This window comes from Brachionichthys hirsutus, chromosome 13, assembly GCF_040956055.1.
Source record: "Brachionichthys hirsutus isolate HB-005 chromosome 13, CSIRO-AGI_Bhir_v1, whole genome shotgun sequence".
Taxonomy (NCBI): Eukaryota; Metazoa; Chordata; class Actinopteri; order Lophiiformes; family Brachionichthyidae; genus Brachionichthys; species Brachionichthys hirsutus.
The window spans coordinates 10,642,856-10,667,473 of record NC_090909.1 but is presented as its reverse complement, the minus strand read 5'-3'; the positions used below and the strand labels follow the sequence as shown (position 1 = coordinate 10,667,473).

Sequence of the window (24,618 nt, the reverse complement as noted above, 5' to 3'; positions counted from 1 at the left end):
AGTTTATTTAAAAATAATAATAAAAAAAAACACTACTTCCTGTTTTATGGAGGATATGGGCGTTCCTTTTTGAAATAACTTTTTGGACTCTGCTGCTCACCGTACTGCGCGGTAACCATAGTAACGCTGTCAAACGAGTTGAAGGAACCAGAAACGGAAAAGGACGACTGGACTCTATTTGGGGATTGTTTTGCTTGGCGTTTTCTTATCGTACATTTTTCGTGTGTAGGTTGAGTTGTTCACTATTACAATAACACCGAGCTTGTAAGGACTGTACTGGTTTTAGCTAAGACTAGTCAAACAGGAACTTACTTTGAAGTAAATAAGGTGTAAGAGATCAAACGACAATGTTTATCTTTAGCACTGAAATAAGAAAATGAATGAAGAATTTTCTGGAGTTTTTCAAATGGATTCAGGCAAATTTACGCAAAGTAGGAAACTGGACTTTCCTTTAATCAGACCAGGAGCACCAAAAGACGACCAACGTATTCATCAGGTAACCTTTTAAATGCTGAAGCCTATACCCACTTACTGTTAAATAGAATATGCTATAATTATCCTTGATAAAAACATTTTTTTAGAACTTACATTTTATTGAGATTTTTGACTGCAACAGATGACTTGAAAGACACTGTAATCATAAACTTTCATCTCTCAACAGGCCAACACTAAAAGTCTTGCCCTCAGTAAGGTGGTTAGTCTTCTCAAGCATCCTCTGACAGTAAGTAACTTGAGCACTTTATTATGGTTTCAATTCTGTTGTATCACGCAGTACATCCTCTTTTTTACAAAAGGCTAACCTGAAGCAGAGGCACCTGTTTGTGCTGAGGAAACTTCTCCAGAAAAAACAAACAGGCTTTGTATCCTTTATCCTGGATTTCGTCTAACATTCACTTCTGATAATGCGAACATCTTTCTTCTGAAAAACTGCTACCCTTTTCTCAATAAATCTCTCTCAGGTGTCACAAATAAGTTCCCTCGTAACGAACCTGAACACAAAATCGTGTCTCATTCCCTCGGCTCTAGTTTACAGCCGCGATGCCGTGCCGGTCAGTTAAAGAATAGCTTCCGTCACCCATCGTTTCCCCTCGTTCACTGGGATTTATCTTTGCGCGAGCGAACCATCTGACAAAATGTTTACGCTTCTTAAACTATTACCAGCTTTTGAAGGAACTGGCAGACCTTGCACAAATACTGAACATCTGTGCTGAAAAAGTGACCGATGACCCTGAATATGCACCCATTTTGTGCGAGGCACTTTGGATTTGTGGGTAAGAAACTAGAATATTTAATGAAGTTTTTTTTTAGTGCCGTTCTCTGAACACCAACATTTCGCTTTGCTTCATCTCAGACGTCCCTTCCTGAAGGAGAAAGCATCTGATGAGCTGAACTACGCCCAGGATGTCACAGAGTTCCTCTCTTACATGGGTACACAGATCAGTTATTAAAGGGCCATTTTCACAGTCTAGCATATTTTACCCGGTTGTTATCAACAACAATTACATTTGACTGTTGATGATAAATTTACAAAAACATAGACAAACGTAAGGAATATCATTTACTGGTGAAAACACATGCTTGCTTTACTTAACTTTAATATTTTAACATTTGAAAATGGTCACAGAGCTATTGTAGAGTGAAGCTACAGATAACAATTAGATAAAGCAGTTAATTAAATCATGTCCTAAAAATCTGACTGTGAGTGTAACAGCTACTCTAAATGCATTAGGGAAGCAACAAATAGGTTATGATGGACGTTGAACATATACATAACTATATATATTTTTTTTTATTCCTGTTTTAAATAACCATTGTGGCTATAGTTAGCATGACGGCCTGGTTTACCTGTCACAATTGTTGTCTTTAAAAATATTCATATGTTATACTCTAATTTCTCTCATTTCAATTTAGAATACTATGCATTTTAATAACACTGGTCGAAAACGGACACTTAAGTCGTGAATGTACAGCTTTAGATAATTCTCAAGGGCTATTCTGAAGAGCAGATTCATTCATTTTTTCCTGCATTTGGAAAAATAAATTTGTTCATAAAAAATGATGCATAGGTATTTTGTTAGATTTATGAACATCATGTTACATAAATTTTGGTGTGAAAGACGGAGTAATCTATTTTTGGTTTTATTGGTGTTGTTACATGTCGATGATTTATGTACGAATGACTTTTAATGGAAACAAGACCGCAATGGCTTTTTTTAAATGCTCCTCTTAGACAGGATGTTTGACTGTACTTGTACTCTTCTAACATTCTATCTAATAAATATATTCATCTTCATCATTATCAAAGACATCGTATTCTTAAAGCAAGAGGGACACGAGTGGCTCTGAGAGATGTGTGTCTGTTTCAGGGTGTCTGATGAAGGTGCCAGATGCTGAAGTGAGACGGCAACTAGTAGAGTCAGTGAAATCCTTCTACAGCGTGGCTCCTAAGCAGCTGCTCGATGGTATGGAGCGCACCTCCCAACGTTCTCCTCTGCCTTTCTAGACTTTCTTTCTTTCTCTCTCTCTTTCTTTGTGAATACATTCAAAAGCTGATATGAACCTGTATTGGCTTATGAGTCTTGACAAAAAAAACCAAATAAAGGTATGCTAACAGAGTAGCACAGTATTGTTAATATATTTGACATTCATTTGTGTCCTAATGTTCTTTCTTTTCGCTTTTTCAGTCTAATTTTTTTTACAGTTTGATTAATGTTGTATAATTTTTTACCTCCACCAAGGATGTTATGCTTTTATCGGCATCTGGCTGGCTGGATGGAAGCTTTTCGAAAAAATTCCTTAGAATCTTATAAAATATGCATTTAATTCGCTCACCAAAAATCACAGTCATAACGGGGTCCGATATGCACGAGCATGCAAAATGTCGGATCCAGAACGAGGTCAGGAAAATGTTTTACATTTTAACATTGAAAACCCATTTATGGATTCATAAATCTGTTAAAAATATACATCAACTTCGATTAAATTTTACTTTTCATGGTTGGTGTATAAAGATACCGAGAACAATTTAGAACCTTTTGGTGATGATCCAGATCAACATGTGGACGGTGTAAATCCAATTATGAGGGGAATTAAATGAAATGAAATAAAATTTAATTTCTACAGCGCCAGATCACAACAGAAAGTTATCTCAAGGCACTTTATAGGTGTAGCAGGGAAAGACAGAACCCAACTTGACCCACAAGAGCAAGAACTTTGGCAATGGAGGCAAGGAAAACCTTCCCTTTAAGAGGCAGAAACCTTGGACAGAACCGTAGGCTCATAGTGGACGGCGCCATCTGTCTGAACCGGCTGAGTTGAGAGGGAGGGGGGGTTACGCGAGAGAAAAAGAATGACAGGTAGAAGGAGAGGACCTGCAGACTGCTTGGCGGAGGTCTGCGCTGTCTGAATGCTTTTCTAATCTGTTATTGCTTTTGATCTTTTTCTCCTGATTTCATTTTTTATTCACATTTGCAAACAATTATATTGATCCTCTGCTGTTCTTTATTTCTGATTTTGTGTTTTTTATTTTTTCTCTTCCCTTTGTTTATTGCTCTTTGTACCTCACATCCATACATGTGTGTTATTGTTGTCTACTTTTTGGCCTGTTTTTGAAGGGCTCCAGCCGACCTCTCCAGGTTACAGGCTGCAGCTGCTGGAGCGCAGTGACCTTGCTCATACGTTGCTCCTCTCCATGGCCGCTATGGAGCACCAGTCCGCCATCAGGCTGCAGCTCCTGCAAACACTTCAGATCCTCTCCAGCTCCTCTGGTTAGTGCCAGATTTTATTCTGGGTCCACTGAGGCAATGCAGAAGTGGATCCGTCAGACCTGTCAACCCAACAGATGACCTCCTTCATTCAAACAAGTAGCTCGCTAACAATCAGCGCTTTACAAAATAATAATCGGTCAAGCAATCAAACGGTGATTTAGGTATTCTTCTGTCAAGGTCAGAAGGTCTGTTGGTCATTTTATAATTATTTCAATGGCATTTCTTTAATCATAATTAGTTTTCATTATCCGCAGATCTGAACTGCGCGTCCATGTTATATGCACGAGGAGCAGAGACAATCTGCCTCCATATGAATGAGCCCGACCCGTCCGGTCAGCTTCTGCTCAGCTCCTGCGAGATCCTCTGGAACCTGCTGGAGAGGGGCAACAAGGAGGAGGTCGCCGCTCAGCTCGGCAGCCTGGAGTGTGTCACGTACGTGTCTCCTCTAAAGCGTTTTCCTATGTGTTTAATGGGATTGTGAGGAATGAAAGGGGAGAGTTCAATTTATTGAGCAACCTTTCATTCAGTCAAGTAGGTCCTGAAACGGACTGAATTTAGGATCACCATTCCTGGAGTAGGGCAGCATGGTGGCGCAGTGGTAAGCGCTGTTGCCTCACAGCAAGAAGGTCGCGGGTTCAAATCTGGCCTGCGTCCTTTCTGTGAGTGTTTGCATGTTCTCCCCGTGTCCGTGGGGTTCTGGCCGGGTCCTCCGGCTTCCTCCCAGCACCAAAAACATGCAAATTGGGTGAACTGGTTACGCTAAATTGCCCGTGAGTGTGTGTGTGAATGACTGTCTGTCTATGTGCGGCCCTGTGAGGAGGTGGCGGTTTGTGCAGGAATTGTTGAATAATATTAATGTGTGTGCTGTAAAAATAAACGTGTCACATTTTGTGCGTTTGTATCTCAGATCCTTGAAGGAAGCGTTTCTGCAGCAGCTACTAAACGGTTCACAACAAGGTGACCTCCGACTCACAAATGATCTGCTCATGATCACAACTCTCATTGCTGAAAATGTCAACTCTCATCTTATCGTGAGTACGGGATCAATGACTGTAGCACGGAAACATATTGTATATTTATATATACAATATATTTTTTTTACACAGAAGCAGCTCGGGATGTTTAGAAGGCGATCAAATGTGATGCTGAAATTAGTTTCATGTTTCTCATTTTCAGGAGAGTTTATTTGGCAGGCAGCTCGTTGTTCTCGCCACATTTCCAGAGCGTGAGGAATCTCCGTCACTTCTATATGTGAATATTTTCTGACTTGCAGTAGCGACTATTATGATACAGGGTTGCTTTCATTGCGTTTTAGTGAAAAGCAACAACCCTTTGGTGGAGAATCTCAACCCCACCTTCACCCGCGAAGACTTCAAAAGAAAGAAGTTGCTGCTGAATCTGTTGGTGTGCATGTCCAAGGACGTAGCTTCCCTACAGGTCAGCTCCTCCTCACCCACTGTCTCTAAAGAATCAGTCTAAACATGGCCCTTCTAACACCCCGCATGTTTACTCCATGTGGTTCTTCTCCAGCTCTATAAAGAAGAAAAGGTTGTGCTGTCTCTGCTGATGCTCACGAAGCCTCCTGCTGCCTTGTCTGAGCAGCGGTCAGGTTCACGCCGCTGGTCCTCCACCCAGCAGGAGGAACTGCAGCTGCAGGCGCTCGCCACTCTCGCCACCATCGCTCCACTCATGCTGGATGATTACATGTCCTGTCAGGGAAACACGTGTCTGCTGATCCTACTGGACTGGTGCGTCAGGCACGGTGAGGATGCAGCAAAATAAGGGAAGAGATCTCAAGGTCAAGATCATTTTATTGGAACACCGAAAGAGAATTCGTGTAGACACGGGACAAAAGTGACAGATCAATACAAGATATCACAGCAATTCACCTCAGAGTGCAGAGAATGGCAACAAAATATCCTTAAAACGGTCATTGTTAAAACAAAGAAACACACATTCAAAAGCTTAAAAACCCTTCAAGCTTATTATATCCTATAAACTCAAATTAAAAATGATTTAAAATGACCTCACTAGCTTGGAATAATGTCACATTAATGGGGTGTCTCATGCCACTCAGCCTTTAAAATGTGCTACAATTCATGAATTTCACTATTTGCTGGACCGACAGAAATGGTCCTGAAAGTGTCCTTCACAGCAACTCTGACGAATTTAGATAAAATAGCTTATAATTTGAAACTTTGAGGCTAATAACCTTGATGCCACATCTGTTAATTAATTAAGACAGCTTTGGGGGTTTTTCAAAGAAATCTACCAAGCAGACAATGATTCATTGAATAAAATCATCATTGTTTTTGTCTTTGTGGAAACGAGAGAGTTTTCACTAAAGAAAAGCGCCTTCCGAACAGTCAGGTTTGGAAGGCTGGTTTAAGAATCTCTCTGAAAAAACTTTATCGCGACAAAATTCTTGGGATGTAAGGAATTTCAGGAAAGCATTGAGAGACACATTTTTGTCCAAAGTTCTTCATTTCAGCCATCAGTGTGAATCACATGTCATAAATCAGTGTCCTTTCAACAGCTTCAATATTTAACTGCTGTAAGGCATCCCACATGTAAATATTTCAAGACAGTACTACCTATTTGCAGTGTTTGTAGCTGTAAATATTGATATGAACAAATGTAGTTAACTGAGCCTTTAGCCTTTTAAGCTTTTCTGATTTGTAACACTTTCTTTATGATTATACTTGTGTTTTCTCCGTTCTTCTCAGACGCTGTCTTTGGTCAGGGTCTCCAAGGCGCAGCAGGCAGTAAGCAGGTTCAGATGCAACATTGTATCAGGGCACTGAGATCTGTAACATCCTCAGGTATAAACGCAGTCAACCAGGACCTCTGTGATCAAGGAATCATCAACCAGCTCTTGGGTAAATGAAATTCAAGCTAAACTCACGCCTCGTCAGAAACCCGGAACCTTAACACCAAACGCAAACCTAACCTGTTGCCTTTTCGCAGGGATTTTGAAGCAGATGGAAGCCGGTCCTGACAAGGATGATGTCATCACGTTGGAGATAAAGTCAGACATTCAGTCGACACTTTCAGTGCTGTGTGAGAGCGACATGCACAGAAAGGTAAAGCTGAGATTATGATCCTGATGCAGCTCATTTTAAAGATACAGTTCTTATCACTTTGATGAGATTATCCTTTCAAATCCTTCTGAAACCTGCAACACATTGTTGAACATAATATTTCGCTCTACCTGTTCAGCCGTCCATTTCTAATCTCAAACCCGTACTCCCCTTCCATCTGCCTGAAAGCACGATCTTTCTTCTAACTTGTTCCATCTTCGTGTTCGTGCTCAGATCAGAGCCACGCAGTTTCCCTCGGACTTTAGTGGCAACCTCTTGTTTCCATTCTGACCATCCACCTCTGCTGCACCACAGGAGCTGTTTGGATCAGAGGGAGTTGAGATGGCGGTTCACTTCCTGAGGAAAGGTTGCAGCAACTTCTACAGCGGTCTGGGACACAACAAGCTCATCCTGACTACTGTGGACAGTGTGTGGTCGGTCTACGTGAACTTCAGCACACTTTGAGAAACGAACTTATAAAACTGGTTGAATGCAAGAATTCATTCGTTCATTCTCAGGTGTTTTTAGCTTATCAGGCATGCAACTGTAATTATGTTCCTCTTTTTTTTTTTTTACACTTGACTTTTCCTTTATTTAACATTTTATACTTGTAGCCATGTAAATAAGTAAAATGAACATGTGGATCTTAGAATTTTAAAAACAACGCTTTACCAGCTGAAATCTGTCCCATCAGGTCCTGTATAGCGGGCTGCTACACCACAGAAGATTACTTTCTGGTTAAAAGGGGCGTTTGTCTGCTGTTGGACCTGCTCAGTGTGGGTAGCTGACTGATTCCCAATGCCTCATGTCGTTGTTGCATTTACTGAGGCCATATGAGCAGGAAGGATGAAAATGCATGACATTGCTGTCTTTCAACAGTCGAGCCCCAGATGCCTGCACGGTCACGTCCTCGCCACCCTGCTGGAGTTATGCAACAACCCCAACACTCAGTCCCACATCCTGAGCTGGAAGGGTGATGTCGGTCAGACAGCTCCCGGACTCCTGCTGCAGCTGTGGAGGGAGGAGGAGGAGGATTTGAAGGTTAGCCGAACCCGGCACGGAGGGATCGCAGGTCAGTCAATCTCTGAACAACAAGAAAAATAAAATGATTGTTCAAAGTGTGGCAGAGTTAAGAGTAGTGCAGCTAAATCCTGCATAAATGGGATTTATTCATGTATTTTCCATTTATGTATTTGTCTTATTTTCCTTTTATTATTACACACGTTTTTAATATAATTTTTGTTTTTAATGTACATCTCGGGGTATTTCCGGTTTGGGGCTTTTTGTCCCTCCTGGCTCTCCATCCTACGTTTTGCCCGAGTTCATCCGTTCCTGCTTCCCCTCAACACTTTGCGTCTGAACACGCTGTGAGGAGGAGCAGTGGACGAGAGCGCCCCCCCCGAGATGTGCTAATGTACATTTGCCTGTATGAATCCAGCCATCCACAGTAAACGTGACAACAGAACGCATCCATGTGTGGACCCTCCATTATTTCTGTTACAACACAACGCAGAGGCAGAGAGACAGCAGCCGTAACAAAAGCATCGATTTTGTAGAAGAAGATTTTGTTCCGAAATCCATATTTTAGTTAAGGAAATATGTCAGCGTTAGTTCAGAGCCGGATCGATCAGTGGATTGAGATTTCAAACAAAAGTTGGGGCAGTTTATTTTGCATAAGTACTGATGCCACTTTTTTTGCCCTGTTATTTAATGTTTATGCATCTTTCCCTCTTTCTGCCTTTTCACTCTTGACTTTAAGATCCTCAGAGGCCCATCCTCGGTGTGTACCAGCAGGAGGACACCAAGCATTCATTTCCTGCTAACATGCCGAGTGCAGCAGTGCTAGAGATATCAGAGAACCTCCGGGCAAAGATTTACTTCATCTTCTGCAAACTTGGTAACGGCATTAATAAAGAATGAGACCGATTTCAATCTGCAGTAAATACAAAGTCACATAAAGAATCCATCAATATGCCATAATGCTGTTTTTATCATGCGTCCTGGAAGCTGTAATCCAAGTGGTGTTTTAGGATATACAGCCTTATTTTAAAACTCCTCTGAGCATAAGCCATCTATCAACAGCATACGTACGTTTAGCCTCAAATAAATATCTAATATTTAATTTTCATTTTGCAGGTTTTCAAGACCTTCCTGGATTGTCCGCAAAGCATCACGTCACCTTGAACATCATCAGGAGATACCTGGACTTCAAGGTATGTCTGCTGTTTATTAACAAAATAAAAGAAGACCGTGTGCTATAAATGAAATTTGATGAAATATTATTCAATGTAATTTCAGAGCAGTAGGCAAAGAGCTTTGCTTCAAATGTGACAACAACACAAAAGCACTGATGGTGTCTATCACGACTTGTAGGTTGGCGAGGTGTGGGGAGAGATCCGGAGGGAGCTGACGCTGGACGGGGTGAGGCCGATCAGTCCCGATGAGGAGGCGCTAAGCGCTATATGTGGGATTACAGAGGACACGGCAAGGAGGGTGGCAGCGGAACAAAGCAGCATCGTGGAGCAACAAGAGAAAGAAGAAGCCAGAGAGGAGGAACGCTTGTACTCAGAGGTGCTGGGAGTTTCAGCTCTTAAAACGTTTTTGTGGGTCACCCTTTGTGGCTGAGCATATCAAATGTTGCAGTCCCTGATTGCATTCTAGATCAATCTGATAAAGATTTGACCAAATCACTGCAGAAACAGCAGACATCTTTGTTTCAACGTTTGATGCTCTCTTTTTTCTTTCTTCTTCTTCTTCTTCTTGTTTTGGGTCTTTGTGTCGTAGATTAAATCGCGCTTGAAGCAACAGCATCTTGCGGCCAAGTCATGGGACAGTTATGTTTCCAAGACATCAAACTATGAGATCCTGAAGGTTTAATCTTCAATATCCACAGACATGACACTCAAAGATACAGTCAGCGTGACGAGTATGTAATGTTGGTCTGAACAACTTTGACTTTGTCGTACAGGAAGCAAGAGCACAGAGGGCTAGAAGCCTCGAACCATCCACATCCAAGCCAGAGGTGAGTCCTGCACATCTTGCAGAAGTCTCTCATCATCGCGATGTGAAAACGATGACTTTTACCCCCTTAAATCATCTTCCAGCTGCAAATACAATTGGGTCTTCTGAGTGCTCTGACATTAGAGTTCTGCAAAACAACAAGAGAGACCCGCGTTCAAATGACTCTTCATGCCACGTCTGTCTGTGTTTCAGCATTTTGTCGGGCATGTCATGTCTGTCGAGGCCACGGACGCCCAGGGGCCCGCGGGAGTCAAAGTGAAGCTGGCCAGAACTGCCATTCAGGGCGCAGGTCGAGACGGACTGACAGCAGCAACAGAGCCAGAACAGCTCTGCGCCGTATCCGGAAGCAACTGATGTTAGCAAAGATGCTGCTGTAGTTCAAGTTCTTTATGCTATTTTATTTTATTGGTTCACCCAACGCAAAGCAAATCCATCCAGACCGAACTCCGCAGCAGATTCGGTCATCAGTAGTTGTGTGGTTCTAAAGTCCAGTTTTCATTTGACCTTGTGTAGGTTACTAAAGCAGACCAGAGGACAATCAGCATTGTTGTTGTTGTTTACACCACCTCAAGACAAACTGGGACAAGCACCCAGTGGTAAACGTCTGTCCGCATTCCAGCATGTCGCACAGTACAACTGATAATATCTATGTATATTAAAAACATAAAGCACGTGTCCTTCACTTTCCAGATGGGACAGTGAATTAGCTTTATACATTTAATGTGTAAAAATGTTCACTCATTAAACCTGTAATTCCACTCGACATGTTCCCAGATAGTCCTTTTTTTTCTGTTTATGTAACAACGCAGCAACATAAATGTTCATTGTGAAAACTAACGCATGAACAAAAAATTATAATTACATCCACTAAAATGATGACGTCTCATTTGCCCTCATAAAGGTGAGTCCTGTTAAAGGCAGCGGAAGCATCAGAAGGTCCATTTAGGGCATTTGTTCAAAGGTATTTTCTCTGTAGTGTTTCTGGGTTATGTAAGTCACTGCAGCCCATTAACACACATGATCATTCAAGCGTCCAACATGCTGCACAGAACTTCTGTCCTCCCTGCTCACATCCGTGTGTGCGTGTGTGTGTTGAGCCGAACTGAGCCCATCAGACCGGGATGGACTCACTGCATAAAAGAGCAGGGACACACGGGAGCCTCTTCAGTACAACGGGCTGCCACTGTTTGTTCAGGCGTCACATGCTGCCTGTCTGTTGGTCTGTCTGTCCATCTGGGTCTGTGAAGGTAGGTGTGGGTTATGCTTTTGGGTGAACTCCCTGAGGACTTCTTCAAACAGTGAGACAGACTTTGTTTTAGAGCCTAGCTGATTTTCTGTTGCAGTTATATTGCCACTAGTCACATTTAGTTTGAGTCAGTATTCTTGATTTTACTAAGCTACTAAAGATTTCAGTTTTCACCAGTGGGATCTCTTCCTAACAACTTTTGCATAAGTGGAACAGTAACAACCTTTTTGGCTCCTGTCTGTTGTCTGTCTGTCTGTCTGTGATACCTGTAATAATTAAACAAACAAAATTCATGTATGGAAAGGCTGCTTGAATACCTAAGGAAAAATATTTAGATTATAAAAATATAGTTAAATATAAAGAGTAAAATGCTTAAATTTGATATTCCAGGAAGTATTTTTACGAGTATACTCCATTTACCCCCTCCTATAGGACTAACATGGGTAAATCATCTTTTTACAATACGGCCACCCAAGGGTGGAACGGTTTGACTCCCGCCCTCAAAACATGCACCTCTTTGGCCTCCTTCAAAACGGAAAATACACCTTTCAGGGGGACAGAAACGGAGATAGTCATCGCGACTCACTCCGGATCAAACCCCCCCCCACCCCCTTTTTGGTCCACCTACGTTGCACATATTAAGTGTCTTTGTAATTTATTGTAATTTATGTAATTTATTGTCATTCATTGTCATTTTGCATCAGTGGTGTAATTTATTTCAGATTGTTAGTTTGCATCGGCGGTGTAAAATCATTTTATATTTATTTTTCTAATGTTAATTTGCATCAATTGAGTTATTGAATATTGGTTTTATTTTTATTTGTATTGTTAAATTTGTATTGTTAATTGTGGATGATTTATGTACGAAGGACTTTCAACGGAAACAAGCCCGCAAGGGCTTTTTAGAAATGCTCCTCTTAGACAGGATGTTTGACTGTACTCGTACTGTAATACATGCTACTGTGTGACTGTACTTGTACTCTAACATTCTATCTAATAAATATATTCATTCATTCATTCATTTCTTCTATGCATATCAAGTAAATACATTTTTTTAGATTTTTTTTATGATCAATTCCTCCAGATGGATCACAGGATGATAAATGGATCAGTTCATTTCATTTGCTGAAGCAAAGTTTGTACATTTGTTCTAATGTTAGCTTCACTAAAATACTGAATATCTTTGTTTGGTGCAACATCTAATAATAACAATGATAAATATACTTCTAAAACATATGGAGGGCTGACAGTTTTTCCTCTTCCAGGATGGTTGCTGGCTGATCTGAGAAGCTCCAGCAGCAGAAATGATCATCCGACTGGGAAGACTGACTCCGGGATACTTTCGTCTTCTCCAGGTGGGTCACAATTGTTGTATCACTTTTTTTCAAATTCTGTTTTGGGCTGTTACATTTTAATCCTAAACTATATCCAACATTTGATGTCACTTCTGCTTCAGTAGGTGAGTTGTTGACATGCTTCTGTTTCAACTAAACTCTTGGCTCTCCTAGCAGAGCAGTATTAGCTTCTTGGCAAAAATTGAAAAAAACAAGCATCTGTGTTGTGTCAAGCATCAAAGGCACCATTGCAGTGCTCAGGAGGTGAACTGAAAACTCTCCAGCTACCAGTTCACACTCCAATATTTGTTCCACGTTGGACTTGAACCGGCAACCCTCCCAGTCCTTGTGGTCCGAGATACTGCCGCCCCCAAATCAAGCGCTGTGTGTGTTTAACTTCATCTATTTCATCCTGTCTGCAGAGGCAGGTCGCCGGCGAGGTCCGGATGCAGCCACAAAGCGGTTTCATCAATCCCATCGCCATGACGATGGCCACAGTGGGGATGGGAATGTCTCTGTACAGCGCCAGACAGATGGCCGAGGTGGTCCATCTGCAGCAGACAAGCGGCTGAGACCAGTGTTTACCTGTCAGTAGCCGTGGGTGACGTATGTTTGTTTGTGCACGTGTGAGAAAGTCAGCGATGCAGGAGGTGGAGAGGGCTCACGTGTCCGCCATGCTGTTTGAAGGAAATTCTAAATGTCTCGGGAGGAAAATGTGAGTCAGTCTTCAGTCCCAGCAGGGAGCTTTCATTTTTTCTTTTTGTTACAAATCACCTTAAACTACAATTAATGTTCTAGCCTACGTTTCACAGTAGAAGAAAAATAAAAATCTAATTAAGAAAATGGCAATTCTTTCTTTATACCAGTTTAACGTATTTATTAGAATGAATTGCGTTGTGTTAATTTAGAAGCTTAATTAATATTTGTAATTCAGATTGTAACTCCTTTTATCATTCGTGAAGCCAACAGTACAGTTTGCTAAATTAACTCCATTTATTTACTAGACTATAAGTATGGAAATGTAAAATGATATTGATTAATGTACTGTACATTTAGCACATCGTAGCAGATGTGCTAAATGATTGTAATTCCCCAATAAAGATGTTTGTGTTTTCGTGTCTACATGCTGATGCTTTGTGAGGCATCTCTGTGGCTCTCGGGCTGCATCCATGTGGAAAAAGGCTTGTGGGAAACTTTTGGGTGACTGCACAGTCTGTATGGAGCGAATGACGTGAACGAAGAAAGCCAAGTCATTCATGACATAAACAAGAGACTCAACAGTTATAACTGCTGCTGAGCCTGAAGATTGTAATCAGTCAAAGGAAAAATGTGAAATTTTATATTTTGTATTTTATTTATTTAATCAGTCGTTTTACATTTTCAATGGAAAAAGAGAATATATTAATGTGAGATGTGAGCAGAATTTTATTATCCGTACTCTTTAGCCTGATGGCAGCATATAGCTGACCTAAATATAGTTTTTAAGATCAGAAACTCAAATAAAAAAACAAAACACTACTGTATTGAAACACTTCTAGTGTGTGACAAAGAATTATAATTATTAATAATAATAATAACGCATTGGTTTTATATAGCGCTTTTCTGGACACTCAAAGAAGCTTTACATTGTGAATTATTCATTTACTCCATTAAAGTGAATGAGGCAGAACTGGTTTATTTGAGAGAATAATCTCGAGATCCTGCAAATACTACAGACAATTTATTCAAGAGTTGGGCAGGAAAGGGACTAATAATATTCCATCAACTGTTTAAAAATGGTCAAATGTAATCTTAGGAAAATAGAGATGTGGCTTTATTATCTCGCTGCACGTTAACACGAGAAGTCCGCTTTTACCGGCTGTACATGCGACCATTATACAATTAATGTTCAACTATGAGACCAACTCAAATCTGCTCTGGTACTTGGAGCTGTATACATTTAATAAAATTGGAAGTCATGAATCACTAATCAACACAAGTATTCAAGATCAAATCTTTGCATGGATGAAACTTGAACTCGATTCAGTTATTGAAACTGGACTCATTTATTCGCCCATTTGATAGGAGACTGCATATTTTACCATGAACCATAGAAAATAAACTGTAGCCTGAAAGGGATCTTCTGCATTTAGTAAAATCATAAACAGTATTCTTTTTTTTTCACAAAATCTTTTGAGGTGCCCTTGAGCAAGGCACCCCCCCCTACCCCCAACTGCGCCGATCATGGCGGCGCCTTCACCCTATTCCCTCTCCGCATGCTAGGGTCCCTGCATGTGTGAGGTTGTTTCGCGGGGCCCGTTGCACGAAGGTGCACCGTATTTTTCGGATTATACGTCGCTCCGGATTGTAGGTCGCACCAGCCAAAAAATGCATAATTAAGAAGAAAAAACCATATATAGGTCGCACTGGAGGATAAGTCGCATTTTTGGGGAAAATTTATTTGATAAAATCCAACACCAAACAACATACATGTCATCTTGAAAAGCAATTTAAAATAAATAAATTAAATTAAAATAAAATAGAGAACATCAGGCTCCGCTTCACTTCTTTTTTTTCCAACATAACACCGCAGCTCTCGCTCTACGCAACTCCGATGGACACACCTCCTTTTTACGGTAACCCAGAACAGTCTTTTACAAGAGTTATTCAGATAACTCTAGCACAAAGAACATGCTAACAAGTTTACCAAAATATCAGGTTTTACTCCAAATCACCAAATCCAAGGAAATCTTCATCCTCGGTGTCACTTTTAAATAACTCCCCCAACTCGGCAGGTAGACAAGACGCCGCTTCCTCTTCTACGTCGCTTACATCGGACTCATCGTCAGTTGCAGTTCCAATTATTCCAGCCTTTCTGAATCCCGACAGGATGGTTTCGGTTGTCACTGAAGCCCATGCTTTGTCGATCCATTCCTCTTGCGGTTTAATGTGAAAATAACATGTGAAATGATATACGGTAATAAAAAAAAGCATATATAAGTCGCTCCGATTTATAAGTCGCACCCCCGACCAAACTATGAAAAAAACTGCGATTTATAATCCGAAAAATACGGTAAATGCAATTCCTTTGTGTGTTTGCAGTGTAAGAAGTGCAGCACATGATGACAAATGAAGGCTTTCTTTCCTTCTATCATCTGTAATGTTTCACACTTGACTAATTTAAGGCTTCTGTGTGGCTTCTCATGTGGACTCTCAGCTTAGAATTAACACTGAAATACTTCCCACATGTTTTACACTCGTAAGGCTTCTCATCTGCGTGGGTTCTCCTGTGGACTGCAAAATTACCACAATGGCTAAAATGCTTCCCACACGTTTTACACCTGTAAGGCTTCTCATCTGTGTGGGTTCTCATGTGGACTGTCAGTTGACCATTATCTCTAAAATGTTTCCCACATGTTTCACACTCGCAAGGCTTCTCATCTGTGTGGATTCTCATGTGGACTGTCAGTTTATGATTAATACGGAAATGCTTCCCACATGTTTTACACTCGTAAGGCTTCTCACCTTTGTGGATTCTCTTGTGGACGGTCAGGTTAGAATGATCTCTAAAATGCTTCCCACATGTTTTACACCTGTGAGGCTTCTCACCTGTGTGGGTTCTCACGTGGACGGTCAGCTTATAATTATCTCTAAAATGTTTCCCACATATTTTACACTCGTAAGGCTTCTCACCTGTGTGGGTTCTCATATGGACTGTCAGCTTAGAATTATCTCTAAAATGTTTCCCACATATTTTACACTCATAAGGCTTCTCATCCGTGTGGATTCTCATGTGAACCTTCAATTTATAACTTAAACTGAAATGCTTCCCACATGCTTTACACTCGTAAGGCTTCTCCCCTGTGTGGGTTTTCATGTGGACTGTCAGCTGACTATTATCTCTGAATTGTCTCCTACATGTTTCACACTCGTAAGGTTTCTCAACTGTGTGGGTTCTCATGTGGACTGTCAGATGACTACGCTGTCTGAAATGTTTCCCACATGTTTCACACTCGTAAGGCTTCTCACCTGTGTGAATTCTCATATGGTCTATGAGGTGTTCATTTGTTGTAAAAGCTTTGCTACATGTCGTGCAAACATATGGTCTCCCTTTTCTGTTCGTTCTGCTGTGGGATTGAAGTGTGGGCTCAAACTCAACATCCTCTTCACATGTCTCACTTCTCTTATCATGGCTAGTAGATGCATGACAGCCGTTAGAGAACAGCAGCTGGTCAATGTCTGCTGCTCCTACCACAGAGCCAATAACTGGCATGAGAACTCCAGACTCTTCCGATGCTGCATCTTCCTCAGATTTCAGGAACAGAGTCTGATCTTTGCTGTGCTCTGTTTCTTCACAAGTAGGACTCAGCATGAAGGTTTCCATCTCCTGCTTCAGTCCAAGCCGCTCTCTCTCCTGACTGGTGGGGATTTCTTCCTGCTCCTCTTTCACATGTGGAGGCTCTGGGTCCCCTTTGTCCATACTGGAGTTCATCTCCTCCTCCTTACAGAGCTGCTGATCAGCAGGAACCTCCTCCTCCTCCTCCTCCTCCTCCTCCTCCTCCTTACAGGCATGTTGCTGTGGACAATCTGGAGGACAGATTGAATGAATTGGATGCTGCTGTGATGAAACAAATGCAGACATGCAAGGACATACATACTTAGTCTGTGTAATTTCATTTTGGGTGTCCAGGAGATTTCTAGCAGTCTTTGCTGGTGATCGATCTTCTCAGTTCTTTTCACTCATCTGTTGGTCGCTTTTTAAAAACTCTCTAAATCATCAACTGAAGGCATCCTGTAGCTGAAATACCTGCAGACAAAAAAGACAAAGTGAATTCATGTTATCTTCATGTGCGGTGGAAAATTTTACTTTAAGGTATTTGTCTTTACTTGCATGAGTTATAGTGATATTCTTTGACACATTTTTTTTTGTGACTTATAAAACCTACCAAGAAGCCTCAACAAACATTTCTTTAAAAACCTTCGGAACTACGAGGATAGACTTTGAACGAACAGCGGAGGCTAAATATTAGCATCCACAACGCTAAAGGAAAACAGAGATTTTATAAGACTTCATTAATGTAGCTTGCTTCCTAGCCAAACAGGAATTAGCATTGCATGAGCATTGACAGGACAAGCTCCTCCAACCTTGTCAAATATGTCGAACAAGGGCTGCAAGATATGGCCTCAAACCATTCATTCATTGTCCATTCATTGTCCCAACCGCTTATTCCGTTATCGGGTCGCGGGCCAAGCTGGAGCCAATCCCAGCAGTCAATGGGCGAGAGGCAGGGTACACCCTGGACAAGCCGCCAGTTCATCGCAGGGCAACACAGAGACAGACAACCAGCCACACACACACTCACACCTACGGACAATTTAGTGTCACCAATCAGCCTAGGCTGCACATCTTTGGTGGTGGGAGGAAGCCGGAGAACCCGGAGAGAACCCACGCAGACACAGGGAGAACATGCAAACTCCTCACAGAATGGCCACAAGTCGGAGACGAACCCGCGACCATTTCGCTGTGAGGCAACAGTGCTTACCACTGCGCCACCGAGCCGCCCTCAAACCAATATCGCAATATTTTTAGGCTTTATCGCAATCGACCAGGGGTGTCAAACTCATTTTAGTTGTTTAGTAGTTCAAGAAAAACATGCAATTTGCTTCAGTTTCTTATTTATATGTTTGCATTACAACTGATCGCAGTTTCTACAAAGGCACAAAACTGATCCGACTGTTTTGACAAATCAGTCTAAAAACACAAGAATATACCTCTACTACGCAAATACGTTGACAAAAATATATAATTATTTCCTGTAAGGTATAAAATCCATTTTGTTGGGGGGGTCGCCAATGTTGTTTACGTAGCAAGGCATTCTGGGTGTGACGTCAAATGGCTGCAGCACCCAGCTCACTGCTACCGTTTAGTATGGCAGCAAGTTTTTTCTTGGTAAAAGCCAGGAAAAACACAATCGTCTTCATGGAGGTATCGAGAGAGATATTAAAAGTGTCAAAAAAAAAATTGTTTTGTGGTGAAAATTGACCCAGAGTTCAGATGGATTTGTTTCCTCGGGTATTAAGGTATCTATTAAGATGGAACGAGGGATTATGGGATGACACAGGATACAATAGCCTGAAAATACCGAGGAAACAGAGGATATTTCGGCAGAGGCAGGTTGAAAGAGGCGGGAGCTGATTAGATGAGATGTGTAACAGGTGCGCCTGGTTCAGTTCAACAATGCCTTCGCAGGTGCAGAAATCAACCTGCAGCAACTTACCTTAACAGAGCAACCCTCACAAACGGTTATACTGTCAAAATAAAAAGAATAAAAATCCCCGACCTCATTATGGATTAGACCCCGAAGACATTTTGCATGATAGTCCCTTGAAACACGCACATCAATGCTAATAACAACGGAACGTAGAAACGCACTCACAGAGCGCAGACCTCCGCCACACAGCTCATTCCCCTCTTAATCGGATCTACCCTTTCCACAATCCACATGGTGATCTGGATCAACATCAAAAGCGAATTCATTGTTCTTGGTATCTTCACACACCAACCATAAAAAGTAAAAGCTTATTTGTCTGGAAACGGGGTTTTCAACATTAAATTGATGATCAAGAATCTCTTCTGAATCACCACCTAAATTACTGTACTGTAAAAACTGTACGTGAGGGACCCACGCACCAATCTCACGCACACACGCACACACGCGCACACGCACACACGCACACACGCACACACGCACACACGCACACACGCACACACACGCACACACACGCACACGCACACGCACACGCACCGGGGGGCTTATTTAGCAATGGAAGCTTTAGAGTCGCAGGTCTGGGCGATGCTTGGGAGCAGTGAGGTTCAAACCTTTATGGCCGCTTCACTCTACGAGCGAACCTAAATAAAGACGTGCCTGATTTAGTAGTTCAGTTCCTGGTCCGAGTTCACGTCAAGAGGAAAATGCGAACGTGTCCTAAAATGGCCTGCTGGTCTAGACCTAGACTCCCGTGAGCGACGTCTTCTCGCAGTCTCTTATCACCTCACATCCAGGCCGGAACAATAAAAACAGTCTCCGGAGCGAGACTAGCTACGGTTAGCTAAACCAGTCCGGAGTATTCCTTTTAACGCTAATCCTCGTCCCCGATCGCTCTTATCTGGTCTTTGTTACTGCAACCTACCAGGAACTTGTCCCAATGCCTCCTCGACTTTCTCCTCCTATCCACTTCCGCAATGAGAACGATGTCGCGGGATGATGACGTCGGCATATTACCGAACCTGCGCTACACCAGAATCCTTTAATAATCCCCTTATTAAACGCTCCACTCAACAAAGAAAGAGAATAATTAACAGGATGTACATAGTGCAGAAATAAATACAGAAAACAATATACAAATACTTCACAGTAATATAATTTTACAATGATACAAGTTCATGTTTTTTTTTTATGTTTTCTTATTTTCATTTTATTCATTTAGATATACAGTACCGGTATGTGGGGGGGAGAGAGATAAAGACATTTCCTAAACTAAGATTGTCATTTATGCTACTACTTTCTTCTTGTCCCGTTAGGGGTCGCCACAGCAAACCAACGTTCTCCACTTCACCCTGTCCTTTGCATCGTCCTGCCCAACACCAGCCACTCTCATGTCCTCCCTCACTACGTCCATGTGTAGCAGGCTTGGTGAACATAAACTTTAGTTTATAATACATTTGTACCAATATTAGCAAAGATATTGATTGATGATTGTAATCTCTCAGAATTATATGTTTATGTTCCGATGAGTGCCTTAAGCCGTGGCCTTCACACGATTTTATTATGTTCGCATAATGATAAGTGTTGGGAAAGTAACGAAAGTAACTAGTAACTTAAAGTAATAATATTACTTTTTACCAGTAACGAGGAGTGTAATGAATTACTTTTTCATTTTGAATAATAATATTACTTTTACTTTTTTTTCAAAAGTAATCGATTACTTTTTTCACTCCGACTGGATACGGAAACGATTCGTCCTCGTCTGTTTTTAAGGTTGGTGGCGTAAACTCGATCCGTTCCGTTTGGTGTTGTTTTGCTGCCCGCTCGCACCACGGAGGCAGACTGTCTCTCCGTTAGAATCAAATCAGCTTGTTAGTGGCACTATCAAGTCTATTTAGCATGAAGGCATAAAACGTATACACATACGGTTAATATTACTTATACTGTTGCCATACTTATACACGCCTACATATATATTCCCTTGTTTTTGTTTCATTATGTGGGAAAACCTCTGATCTCCTCGTCCCATTCTCAAAACTTCATTTTACTGTGTTGAAGGCAGTTTTCCATCTGAGGATGAAATTGAATTTAGGTCACCTAATTTCACTTCTGCATCAGAAACCATCTTTTTTTTATCCGTACAAAGCATTTTACTTTCTAAATACTTGCCCACTGATGCCCGAATTCATTCATGAAATTAAATTTCTTAATCCCCATTTGGCATCAGAAACTGAAGAACGTACAGTCACGTGGTCAACTCTGAAAACAACATAGGAATGATCAGTAAATAACTTTACTGAGCGAAAACGATTGAAATAATTTTCTGTAGAGTTTGGTATTTTCCTACGTTCTAATTGAGACCCGAACCCAGCATCATTTTGTCTCTTGGCTGAAACTCGTAGGTCTTAATTAAATTCTCAGATGTTTAGACATTCATAAATAGCTTAGATTAAATTTAACAAAGAGCATCTGTTCTCGTCACTGCAGTAACAATACTACTATTGATAAACTGGCTTTATTACCTGTTCCGTGTGTGAACACCTGTCGCCGGTTTTCACACATGGAACCCGGTCAGACAAACGGGTTCCGCTGCGTGATGCCTTAAAGTTCTTATCTTTCCATCAGCGAGAAAGATTTAAATGAATTAAACACTTACGACATAAAGTACGTTGAGAGCGGAGAGCGTGTTTTGGGTGCAAAAGAATCCTCCGCAAACCATCCTGCCCACTGAAAAGCATCAACCTGCGCCTTCAGAACCACGCTGAGACTGAATCCGCTTCACGGGACGGCTTCTGGTCTCCAGGAGCCCTAACCCTAACCCTGCAAACCCTGGTTTTATCATTTCTATCGTCTAACTTTAACTTTCTTTTTCTTCTTTTAGCTGTTTTCAGTTTGATAAGGACCCAAAATCACCATAATAGTGTAGAAACATGGTAAAAGTGAGTTTTTCATAATATGGGACCTTTAAAAGAATGTCCTTTGCAACAACTTCCATTTCTGGTTGCTGACTACTTTCAATAATTTCTCTGCAGTCAGAAAACAAAGTGATCTTTAATATATTCTTACAGAATGATAGTCATGAATAAAGTATTCAACACAATCAACATTCAAGAACAAATATTTCTACATAACAGGTTCCTGAAGACAAAGTTCAATTCTCAGAAATCCTTCTGAAAGAGACCAACTCAATGTGCTCCATCTTACAAAAATGTCCAAAAATTGTCCGTTCATATACTAAATATATTTTTTCACAGATCTGTCAAAGGGAGGCCTTCCCCCCAGGGTGGACACATTTCATGTGGCGTAACTGAAAGGTTTTTCCCGTTTTTATTATCATGTGCCTTTACAAATTAGAATTTTGTGTGAATTGTTCACCAAATGTTTGACAATCATAAGGCTTAACCATCATTGTGGATTCTTATGTGTCTTTTCAAATTAGATTTTTGTATGAATTGTTTCCCACATGTTTTACAGTCATAGGGCTTCTCAACAGTGTGGATTCTCATGTGTCTTTTCAAATTACATTTTTGTATGAATTGTTTTCCACATGTTTTACAGTCATAGGGCTTCTCACCAGTGTGGATTCTCATGTGATCAATAAAGTGACTTTTTTGTCTGAAATATTTCCCACATGTTTTACAATCATAAGGCTTTTCTTCTGGGTGGATTCTCATGTGGACTTTCCAGCTCTTGCGTGTTGTGTAATCCTTGTTACATAATTTACAAACATATGGCTTCTTACTTGCGTTATTTCTTCCCTGGGATTGAAACTGGGGCTCAATCTCAACATCTTCTCTGCTCGTTTCACCTCCCTCATCATGGCTGACAGATACGTGAGAGCTGTTAGAGATCAGCAGGTCAATGTCTGCTGCTCCAACCACAGAGATTATAATCGGCATGTTGACGACAGACTCTGTTTCTGCTGCACCATCTTCATCTTTCATGTACAGAGTCTGATCTTCACTCTGGTCATTTTCCTCATGAGCTGGAGTCAACATGATGACATGAGTCTCCTCCTTCAGTACAAGCTGCTCTCCCTCCTGACTGGTGAGGAGTTCCTCCGGTTCCTCTTTCAGGTGAGGAAGCTCTGGGTCCTCTTGCTTCATGCTGGACTTCACCTCCTGGTTCCAGAGCTGCTGGTCAGCAGGGACCTCCTCCTCCTCCTTACAGACATGACACTGTGGGCAATCTGGAGGGACAGAGAACAAGAGGAAGGTGACGCTATTGTGATGACACAGACGTAGATGATAATAATTGTAGCTCTTTCCATGACAGCACAGACACAGGTTGGTTCTCTGAAAAGGGCTTTTATTGATCTTCTCTCTCTTTTACAGCTTTCTCCTTACGTCATACGACATATGAAAGAAATATGAATACATTGCGCAATACATAACAAACAATATTAAGCGCTAGCTAAACAAGGCTACAATTTGGACAAATACCTTGTTGGTCGCTTGTCCTGAAAAGAGAAAAAATACAGTTCTCTGGGTGTTCTGCGGTCTACTTAGACCCCAGACAATAAATCAAAAATACAAACTAGAAAGACAATCAGAGATTGCAGACCCTCGCCTCCAATAGACTATTGGATCTTGTGAGACAGTAAACAGGGCTTCCGGATCAGAGGGGCCAAACCTGCGCTAGCTTGCTGCTCCAGAACCGGACAAGATACAACTACAACTGTAACATATATGAAACTAGAATGAACTATGAGTGTGCACACCAAATTTGAAGTCTCTAGCTCCAAAATTGAGGTCAGGTTGGACTCCTGAAAAATGCCGATTTTAGAACGAAAATTAGCTCTCAGATCCGGATTGTGATCCGGATCCGGCCAAAACTAGTCATGGTCATAGACCTTTAAGGAGTACTTATGTGTGATTTTTTTCAGATCCATACCGCTATGCGTTTTGAAGAAACTAAGAAAAATGTAAAAAAGTGCCCTATCTCGCAATGTTAAAGAATCCTTTAAAAAATTGTAGAAGCTGGATCCAGATCCGGATCAACGCCATTCTCGGGGAGGAACGAGCCACGGACAGAACCTTGCTTGTGTAAAAAATTCAAGTCGATTGGGTTACTAGTTTTTGAGTTATGCGCTCGGACAGACAGACAAACAAACAAACAAACGAACCCAATTGCAATACCCTCGCCTCCTCTTCGGCGAGGGTAACAACCAATATCTTAATGAACATACTAGGTCAACAATTAACTAATATATTTCAATATCAGTTACAATGATTATGCATATATGTATTAGATAGAATGTTAGAGTACAAGTACAGTCAAACATCCTGTCTAAGAGGAGCATTTCTAAAAAGCCCTTGCGGTCTTGTTCCATTGAAAGTCCTTAAACAATACACGAGGAAAAAAGTTACCGTTTGATCGAACATGGATAAATTGACCGTCAAATCTTCCGTTTTATTAATGTCTAATGACTTTTTGTTTACCGATCCTGTGTAACTTCAATTCGGGTCTCAGGCTCCGACCCAGCAGTCCTTGTTGACGATAGAACTCTTCTTCGTCCTTGATGGCAGTTTTTTCATACTTTCCAGAGATATCCTCCTCCGGAGCTGTTACTGGCTTTTTAACTACATTTCCCAAGAACTCAAACGAAGACATTTTTGTTAACTGAACGAAATACTTGAGGAACAAATCAAACACCGACTTTCACTGATCTCACGTGTGCAGAGAGCTAACGCTAAAAACAGCATTTGTTGACTTCCGGTTGTTGTCCCCCACAATAACCTCCGACTCGGAAATCATCTAAGCTTTTTTGTTCCGCTGTCGCTGAGAGTAAAACTACGACGACTGACGGAAGGGAATCAAAATTCGAGCGCTTCAAATCAATAGAAAGGAATAATCAACTTCCATTTATTCCAGCAGGGACCGAAGCATTCTAGAAACTCAATTTCCTGAGATTTAAGTCAAATT

At 41.3% G+C, this 24,618-nt stretch overlaps 2 protein-coding genes across 2 annotated transcripts in view; one reads left to right on the top strand and one right to left on the bottom strand.

Annotated features, from left to right (window-relative positions):
- The window catches only part of LOC137902739 (zinc finger protein 420-like), a 103,645-nt gene extending 79,286 nt beyond the window's left edge, over positions 1-24,359 (bottom strand). The window contains exons 1-3 of the mRNA XM_068746808.1: positions 24,135-24,359; positions 22,177-22,882; positions 15,633-16,533 (exon numbers count right to left, since the gene is read on the bottom strand). Coding sequence (XP_068602909.1) covers positions 15,633-16,533; positions 22,177-22,882; positions 24,135-24,306 — 1,779 coding nt within the window. The 5' untranslated portion in view covers positions 24,307-24,359. The remainder of the gene's footprint in view (positions 1-15,632; positions 16,534-22,176; positions 22,883-24,134) is intronic.
- Positions 407-13,020, top strand: LOC137902994 (cilia- and flagella-associated protein 69-like). The gene is made up of 24 exons (XM_068747107.1): positions 407-496; positions 662-721; positions 795-860; positions 1,162-1,271; positions 1,352-1,428; positions 2,367-2,462; positions 3,615-3,767; positions 4,022-4,199; positions 4,675-4,798; positions 4,944-4,992; positions 5,083-5,204; positions 5,298-5,529; positions 6,494-6,646; positions 6,735-6,850; positions 7,163-7,281; positions 7,542-7,623; positions 7,727-7,919; positions 8,607-8,744; positions 8,984-9,060; positions 9,221-9,418; positions 9,632-9,718; positions 9,816-9,869; positions 10,061-10,204; positions 12,871-13,020. Exons 1-24 carry the CDS (start codon positions 407-409, stop codon positions 13,018-13,020), a joined length of 2,868 nt encoding a protein of 955 aa, XP_068603208.1.
- Positions 24,360-24,618: the final 259 nt, after the last annotated feature.

Excerpts from the sequence above, each read along its gene's own strand:
- LOC137902994 (XM_068747107.1), top strand. The coding sequence starts at position 407 with ATGGATTCAGGCAAATTTACGCAAAGTAGGAAACTGGACTTTCCTTTA. Across the intron at positions 3,768-4,021 it reads GATCCTCTCCAGCTCCTCTG|ATCTGAACTGCGCGTCCATG; the intron begins GTTAGTGCCAGA and ends CATTATCCGCAG. Across the intron at positions 9,719-9,815 it reads CAAACTATGAGATCCTGAAG|GAAGCAAGAGCACAGAGGGC; the intron begins GTTTAATCTTCA and ends TTTGTCGTACAG.